Source organism: Otolemur garnettii, unplaced genomic scaffold, assembly GCF_000181295.1.
Source record: "Otolemur garnettii isolate 467f Iridium unplaced genomic scaffold, OtoGar3 scaffold00001, whole genome shotgun sequence".
Taxonomy (NCBI): domain Eukaryota; kingdom Metazoa; phylum Chordata; class Mammalia; order Primates; family Galagidae; genus Otolemur; species Otolemur garnettii.
Genome location: NW_003852396.1, coordinates 24,375,713 through 24,384,598, shown reverse-complemented (window position 1 = coordinate 24,384,598; position 8,886 = coordinate 24,375,713). Strand labels below are relative to the sequence as shown.

The 8,886-nt window shown below is 48.6% G+C and overlaps 1 protein-coding gene across 1 annotated transcript in view; it reads left to right on the top strand.

Annotated features, from left to right (window-relative positions):
- The first annotated feature begins 7,965 nt into the window (after positions 1 to 7,965).
- The window catches only part of THRSP (thyroid hormone responsive), a 3,926-nt gene continuing 3,005 nt past the window's right edge, over positions 7,966 to 8,886 (top strand). The window contains exon 1 of the mRNA XM_003780869.3: positions 7,966 to 8,463. Within this exon, the coding sequence (XP_003780917.1) occupies positions 7,992 to 8,444 (453 nt within the window). The 5' untranslated portion in view covers positions 7,966 to 7,991 and the 3' untranslated portion in view covers positions 8,445 to 8,463. The remainder of the gene's footprint in view (positions 8,464 to 8,886) is intronic.

The following is an 8,886-nucleotide window of genomic DNA, read 5'->3' as shown; positions in this document are numbered from 1 at the left end:
TACTAGAATCAAATGGTTAGCAATGTGTTAGAAAAAAAAAAAAAAAAAAAAAAGATTGTAAAATAATATATTTATGTTGGTTTAAGCCACTAGGTTTGTGGTGAAGTTGTTAACAGCTGCAATACAAAACTAGGGAGCCTCTGAGGGTGTTTGAACAAACGATGGACAGGGTTCTCACGGGACTGTGAGAGGAGGAATCCCAGAGAAGCCAGAGCAGGAACCTATCACTGTGAATTCCTGGCTGGAAAGGGGGAAGAGGCCCTGCAGGGTGGAAGATAACTGCAGGGTGGATTGAGGCCTGAAAGAATGGTGTCCGCTGGCTCAGTTTTGTATATGAGTTTGTGGATCCTGCCAATGCCTCCTTCTTCCCTAGGAAAGCTCCCTATCAGCATCTGTGCAGAGGAGGGAGGGGGTCCTCAATCACTTCCTGGACTCTGGCCTGGAACCCAGCCTGGGGCTATCCCTGTGGGCAGGTCAAGAACTCTCCCAAGTGCGGGTGAGTTGTGGAGCTTCTCCATCAGGGACTGGCCTTGATGAAGGAGGTAGCTGGGGCTGGCATGGGCAGCTTCCCCGCTGAGGGCCCTCTGTGGCCAGTGCTTCCGTTAGAGGAGCTCAGCAAGAGTGTGTCAAATGAAAAAAAAAGGAGGAAGGAGTGACAAAATCCCACCAAGGGAGCACACCAAGGGTAGGGAGACCCCCACAGTTTTTATTCATTCATCCCTTCAATCAGCAAACTAAGGTTCCTTTCCTAAGCTCCAGGGGTGCTGGGGTCACAGGCAAGAGTCAGGACCTGGTTCTTGCCCTCCAAAGGCTCCCAGGTAGGAGAGAAACAGACATGTTTTTGACATGAGCGACTAGTCTTGTCTGCTCAGAGAACTGAAATATCATAGCCTTAGAGCAGCGGTTCTCAACCTATGGGTCGTGATCCCTTTTTAACAATGAAAATACATTGTGGCTTTTAGAAGGTTGAGAACCACTGCCTTAAAATAAGTGACACATATATGGCAGGTGAAGTCGTCCGAGGGAACAACACATGACTAGAAATACGAGTTGGAGTCTTTTTTTTTTGAGGCAGAGCCTCAAGCTGTTGCCCTGGGTAGAGTGCTGTGGCATCACAGCTCACAGCAGCCTCCAACTCCTGGGCTTAAGCGATTCTCTTGCCTCAGCCTCCCAAGTAGCTGGGACTATAGGCGCCCACCACAGCACCTGGCTATTTTTGTTTTTGTTGTTGTAGTTATCATCGTTTGGCAAGCCCCGGCTGGGTTTGAACCTGCCAGCCCCGGAGTATGTGGCTGGCACCCTATACTGAGCTATAGGCGCCCAGCCACAAGTTGGAGTCTTGGTTTCCTCATCAGTGAGTTGTAGGGAGCTGGGTCGCTAGCTCACTATAGAGTTTTACAGCTCTGACAACACAGACGTTTGAGAATTGTTGACACTCAAGCCCTTCACTCTACTACTCAGCAAGCCTAAAAGGCCTCAGGCTGGCCCTGAGAGCCAGTTGCATCAGCCGGGGAAAGGCTGGTTTTCCCAGAAGTGGGGTACGGCTGTGACAGGGAGGAAGTTGGGACTGGGGCTGGACAGGAAGACCTGCCAGGTTCCTGGTCCACCTTGTTCAGCCCTTCATGTGGAGCCTTTGTAAGAGTAGAGTTTGCAGCAATTCTCTGAACAGCAGAGCCATCCATGTTCCCGAGTAAGAAGGAAAAGGACCTGAGGACTCCAGAGACGGAGCCCTGCCACCCCTTGGATAAATAGCTCTTCCTTAGCTGGTCATTTGGTTCTTTTTTTTTTTTTTTTTTTTTTTTTGAGACAGAATCTCTGTCTCCCTGGTTGGAGTTCAGTGGTGTCATGGTGGCTCACAATACCCTCACACTCCTGGGCTCAAGTGATCTTCTTGCCTCAGCCTCCCGAGTAGCTGGGACCACAGGCACCTGCCGTAACACCCAGATAAGTTTTCTATTTTTAGTGTAGAGACAGGGTCTCACTCTTGCTCAGGGTAGTCTTGAACTCCTGAGCTCAAGCAATCCACCCACCTCAGCCTCCCAGAGTGCTAGGATCTCACAGGGTGAGCCGTCCCACCCAGCCTAGTCATTGGCTTTTCTTTTTTCTTATTTTTTTCTTTTGAGACAGAGTCTCACTTTGTTGCCCTCAGTAGAGTGCCATAGTGTCATAGCTCACAGTAACCTCAAACTCTTAGGCTCAAGTGAGTCTCTTGCCTCAGCCTCCCGAGTAGCTGGGATTACAGGTACCCACCACAACACCTGGCTATTTTTAGAGATGAGATGTTGCTCTGATCAGGCTGGTCTTGAACCTGTGAGCTCAGGCAATCCACCCACCTTGGCCTCCCAAGTGCTAGGATTACAGGTGTTAGCCATCTCTCCCAGCTATGTCATTTGGCTCTTATTGCTTAAAAAATCCTCCATCAGAGGAAGTGTGTTTTTTTGGCTTGAAAGAGCCTCCATTTAGTCCAGATAATGGAGAGGTAAGAGACTGAGGCCTATTGAGGCAAGCTGACTCGCTCAAGGTCACACCCAAAGTAGTTCTTATCTTTGGGAGGATATTCTGTAGTCAGTAGTACTTGTTGTCTTTTCTTCCTGGACAGCAGATCTTCCAGGAGCTGAGAACATTTAGGTCTCAGCACAGCTGTCTCTTCTTCCCTGGCCTAATAACTGTGTCTGGAGTTAGGCATCTCCTGGGGATCTTGTTGGAATGCAGGTTCCAACCTGAGTATCTGCATTACTGATAAGTGGGGGGCAGGGGTTAGATGCTGCTGATTTGTAGATCACACTTGGAGTAGCAAGACTTGTTACCTTATTTTCTTTTTTTCCTAGTGCTTGTCACAATGCAATATTATCATATTTATCTGTGCATGTGTTTGTCCCGACTCTCTCCCACTAGTTACAAACTGCCTTTATTAACTTCATCTGCCTCACATCCTGTCACGCCTACAGGCCCCGCTGTAACAAAGCAGGGGCTGAGTGGCTATGAGGCTCCTAGCCCCATGTGTTCCCCAGGAGATCTGGACTGGGTTGCTAAGGTGAAGAAAAACAGCCTGAAGCCCACAGACATCAGGTGATGAGTGTGTATATATAAATTACTTTTTAAACTGGAAAACTTTTCCCAACTGTGCTCTGAGTCCATTCTTTAGCCACCTGGCACTAGCCCAGCCCTGGGCACCACTTGTTCATCTTACCCCTTGCACCATGTTCACGTGCTCTGCCTGGCCTGGCCCTGAGGGCCTTGATCCCAGACCCTCTGGGTCAGTTCAATGAGTCCAGCTTTGGGGATTCAGAGATAATGAGGGTGAGGCCACTGGTAGCTCTGCCAAGGCCATTCCAATAAGCATCTCACTCAGGCTCAGTTCCCCATGAAAGAGTAGAAGGGAAGACTTGGGAAACTATGAAGCTTGAGGTATAGTCCAGCTCTTGCTGTGTCCTGCCCTTCTTTGCTGGGATTTTCTACCTGCACTGGTACAGTTGGACCAAATAACCAGTTGACCTTAGGTGTGTTGTCTTTGAGAGCAGGAATAGCCAAGTCCCTGTAGAAACTCTGTCCTACTCCATCCCTTAAAAGACCACATGCCTCTGCTCCTGTCTCCCTCCCCTCTCCCTACTAGAACTCCTCTGCATCCAGCCTATCCCCTTAGAACCCCCTGTTTGTCTTCTAATCTGACACAGACTGGCAGCATTCATCCAGGGCCTCCTCTCTGCCAGGGAGAGCTGGAGGAGTCTGGATCTGCCAGGCCTGCTGGCTGGATGAACCTGGCCATGTGGACCCTCCTCCTACTCCTTCCCAGGCCTTGTCGTGTGTTCCGCACTCACTCAAACAGCTTATTCTTTCACCCACTTACTCAATCACTCTCTCCTTCTTTCGCTAACATACTCCTTTTCTCCCTCCCTCCCTCCCTTCAAGCTCAGGAACATGTATGGGCGCAGATTGGCCTCAGAAAAGGTTAAAATGCACACACAGAGGCAGGAAAACACAGTGAGGTGTGGAGACCACGTGCTCAGGAGTTCTGGAAAGTCTAAGCGGAGAGGTCTTAACAAAGATCAGCCCTCCTGGATTTCTAATGGGGTAAGTGAGCCCCAGGGAGGCCCAGAGCTGCTCCAGGCCACTGGGCCAAAGAGGCAGGAGCAGCTGCTCTCACGGCACTCCTGGCCTGCCCATCACGCCAGAGTCAGCTTCCCCAGTCCTCGAGCAGAACATCATGTTTTCCTGTTCTGACTTGGTGACCCTGGGACTGGGTTAAAGGCACAAGAACTAAGGCCGAGAGTAATGCCCTGAGAGACCCGGACATGGACTCAAAAAGAGTTATACAATCAGGGCGGGAAGGGGACTTCTAAACTCTTCACTTTACAGCATGGACACTGGAGACCGGGAGGCCTGGTTTCGAGTGGGTCCTGAGGCAGGACCAGAACCCGAATTCCAGTGTCCATGTGGTCTTTGGCTGTACCCACTGCTTAGCAATCAGGGCTGTTTGAGTTCTACGAAAGTCCCATTTTCTTGAGGAGAAAACATTTGAAGAATTTTTCCCCCAATAAAGGTCAAAAACAAACAAAATATACTGTAGGGCTTGAAATGAATTAATCGAATGTTTACTTAAATCATTGTTTAAAGTTAAATCTTTAACTTAATACATTAGTTTAGAAAAATTGCTATTTTCTACTCAAAGTTTAGGAAATAATTTTTTGCAAATTCTTCACCCTGCTGACTGGTTGAGGGTACACTGGGCTAATATATCTTACTCAGAGTTTTGGAGTTTTTTTTGAGACAAAGTCTCATTGTGTCACCCTCGGTAGAGTGCTGTGGCATCACAGCTCACAGTAGCCTCAAACTCTTGGACTTAGGTGATTCTCTTGCCTCTGCCTCCCAAGTAGCTAGGACTACAGGTGCCCACCACAATGCATGGCTATTTCTGTCATTGTTGTTGTTGCAGTTGTTATTGTTGTTTAGCTGGCCCAGGCTGGGTTCGAACCTGCCAGCCTCGGTGTATGTGGCTGGTGCCGTAACCACTGTGTTACAGGTGCCGAGCCATTGCTCAGAGTTTTGTTCATGGCAAAGTAGGGGAAAATCACCCTATATAATGCAGGCTGCCGGGACATCAGTATGGTACAAGCCCTTCTTTCCTGAAGAATACTTCTGGGAAAGAACCTCACCTTATAGTCAGGCCCACAAGGTATTTTTGAATACCTGCGATTATGTACAACTCCTAGGTGGCTACATGTGGCTGCAGCCCTTGGGGTCCTTTGCCACACCAGAGGCTGCACTACTGCCTCCTGGCCAGCCAGGGATCCTATTTTCCAAGGTCACTGGAAATTATAACCAGAGCTCTAGATCAGTGGTTCTCAACCTTCCTAATGCCTCGACCCTTTAATACAGTTCCTCATGTTGTGGTGACCCCCAACCATAAAATTATTTTCGTTGCTACTTCATAACTGTAATTTTGCTACTGTTATGAATCTTAATGTAAATATCTGATATACAGGATGTATTTTCATTGTTACAAAGGAGTTGCGACCCACAGGTTGAGAACCTCTGCTCTAGATGTACCAAGAAGTGAATATTATCATTATCATTCAACCAATATTTACTGAGCCTTGGCAGTCCTAGCCCTGGGACAGGTATAAAATGAACTGAGATGTAGAGTGGCAAGTGTCAGCGTGGAGAAATACATGGTGGATTGAGGGAGCACAGAGGACGTGGCCAGAAGGCAGTGCATACCTGCTGAGGTCCTGCAGTGTACTAGGTATTTCACAAGCACCATTTCAACCCTGTGACTACCTGAAGGTAGATGTTATGACATATCCCACCTCCTCCTTGCCAGAGAACAGATGATGTGTGCTCTTTGGCTTATTAGCCTTCTTAGGCCTCAATTTCCTTATCTGTAAATGGGGACTACCTAGCTCATATGATTGTTGGGAGGATTGAGTTTTGATCTAAGAACTTGGCATGTATTAGCTTAGCTTAGAATAGCAAGTCCTTAATTAATGTTTGTTCTGATCATTATTACAACATATACGGAAGCTGAGGCTCAGAGAGGTCTGCACTCTCTGTTTTACTTCTCAGCCTACAGTACAGAACGGGTTAAAGTGAAAGCTTTGCCCTTCGCAGCAGGCCCAGACCTGGATTTGGCTGCCTCCTCGCCCTGGAGAAGAAAGGCCAACAGTCAGCACAGGATGACCTCAGGTTACCTGTGGCTAGGTGCATTGCCAGCACACCAAGGAGAGGAGAGAGGAACAATCGCCTCTTTCTCCGAGGCTTGACGGAGATAGATTGAGCCTCCTCCTGTTATGTCCGAGCTGTGAGGCCTTGGGAAAGCACTTCTTCCTTTCTGAGTCTCAGTTTCATCTGAAAAGGGAAAGACGGGTTTTTTCTGCCTCATTAGTCTCTTATGGGGATTGAGTGAGATGGGAAACAGCTTTGCACACTACTCTGTTAAGCCCAGGAACTTTGGGTGGTGAACATTACAATTTAATAGAGAGAGATTATAGGGAGGCAGATTTCAGTTTAATAGAAAGAAGCCTTCTGATAGCTCTGGCCATAGGAGTGGGAGAGAGTGAAAGAGTGAATGACTACTGTCAGCTGGGAGGGTGCAAAGAGGGCTCCTGCCCTGCTGTGGAGGTGTGAGTGGCTTAGATGAGACAGCCTGAAGCTCCACAGCCCCTCCCTGTGCTCACTTTTTCTCTCTTCTACCCTGCCGGGGTGGGAGGTATCATCACCCAGCAAGTAATTTTATCCTAGGCAGTGTTGGGAACAGGGGCCTGAACCAGAACTTCGAAGGTCTTATTATCCACTGGACTCTGCCATTAATTTGTGTGACTTCGGGACTTTCCCTGGGCCTTAATTTCCTTAAATATCTCATAAATAAATAAAGCAAGTGCAGTTTGTAAACTGTCACAATATGGCTATGCAAACAATTATTATCTTCCAAGATTTCTGGTCAAAGGCAAAGTGGAAAGCACTGTGACTTGTGGATTTACTGGTTAGTTGGGAGAGGCCTTAGCAATAATCTAGAATCCACACAGATGTTTGATACATCTGGAGATTGTGTTTGTGCTTCACAAAGTACTCTTTTTCTGTTCTTTCTTTCTCACTTTCTTTGCCTCAATTGCTTTTCTGGGTTAATGCAAAGCATTTTAATTGGCTTTGTCTTATTTGATCTTTATAACATCGACTGAAATCTACAGAAGATATGATCCTATTGACTTGTATGACTTTTGAAACCTCACATGTCATCCAGAACACTGCCTAGAGGTGGGAGAGAGGTGGTCCTGGGCTGGGATCCCACCTCCAGTGGGACCTTGGGTGGATTACTTTAGTGTTCTGGACCTCAGCTTCTTCACTGGTAAAACAGGAATATTAAAACATTTATGCTGGGTTGTGGTGAAGATTAAATGAGAGTGATCACTTATAAAGCTTGGTGCAGAACCTCATGCAGTTAACTGTTAGTCAGCAAACAACTCAACACTCAGCTAGGAAATTGCAGGCCTGGGCTTCTGGCTCTGAATTCTGTGCTGCTTACCCAACACCACGCTGTTTCATTTCATGACCCTCTTCCCTTGTTCATTTTCCAGCTGAGGCAGCCTGGGGTGAAGAAATGAGCTATGTATTGGGAGGCTACCCTCAGTAGCCAGCAAAGAGGCAACTTGGTCTCAAGTGACCTGAAAGAATTATTTATTGCCCTGGGGTCAAGTGTACCAGTTGCCAAAGGGAAAAGCTTCCTTCCAACTGGCCCAGCAGCTGCTGATGGAACAGTGGGCTCTTGCTGAGGCAGTCATGTAGAGCTGAAGTGACAAGCAGAAGGCTGAGGTCTGTCCTGGGGCAGTGGATCACCTGATACAGACGCTGGGGCCTCAGCCCTGGGATTGGCCTAAAACAGGGCCATGTTGACCCAGTGGCTGGGCCTTGCCATCCTGTCATTCTGCCAACAGATCCAGAGCCTAGAAATAGTGCTGGGGCAGCCAACTAGACTGAGTGTGTAAGAAGTTGCAACCATGCAGGTGCTCACCAAGTGCTACCCCAAGAACTGCCTGCTGACCGTCATGGACCGGTATTCAGCTGAGGTGCGCAACATGGAGCAGGTGGTGATGATCCCCAGCCTCCTGAGGGGTGTGCAGCTGAGTGTCCCTGGGGGTCAGGCCGAGCCTGACGCTCCTGATCTCTATGCCTACTTCACTATGCTCAAGACCATCCGTGTGGATGTGGACCACGGGCTGCTGCCACGGGAGGAGTGGCAGGCCAGGGTGGCAGGTAACAAAGCTGATGAGGCTGAGAATGAAGCTGCAGAGACAGAGGAGACTGAGGACGAGAGGGCCTCAGGGGAGTTGGACCTGGAGGCCCAATTCCACATGCACTTTTCCAGCCTCCATCACATCCTCACCCATCTCATCCTGAGAGCTCAGGAGGTGACAAGGAAATATCAGGAAATGACGGGACAGTTTGAATAGGCCTCGGACTCCAGGGAAGGTAATGTTGACCATGCTGGTAGGTGTCAGAGGCCATAAAGGGGCATTCCAGGGGAGGAGAGGGGGGTGTAGTACAGCCCAGTGGGAGAGGGACAGCTTGACTCTCAGAACTACTGCACATCAGGTTATTGGAACCACGACCTGGGGAGGGCCTGACCCCAAATTGGTGAGTAATGGCAATGAACTGGTATGGGGACAGAAGACAAGGTGGTCTGTGAGTGCAAACCTCACGTGCACATATATGTGTTTGTGTATATGAGCATTAGTATGTGAATGCTTGTAGATGTGTGAATGAACGAGCATGTTCTCACCATTGAAGAATCTGATTAAAACTATGGACTCGGGCTCGGCGCCCGTGGCTCAAGCGGCTAAGGCGCCAGCCACATACACCTAAGGTGGCGGGTTCGAATCCCCAGCCCGGCCC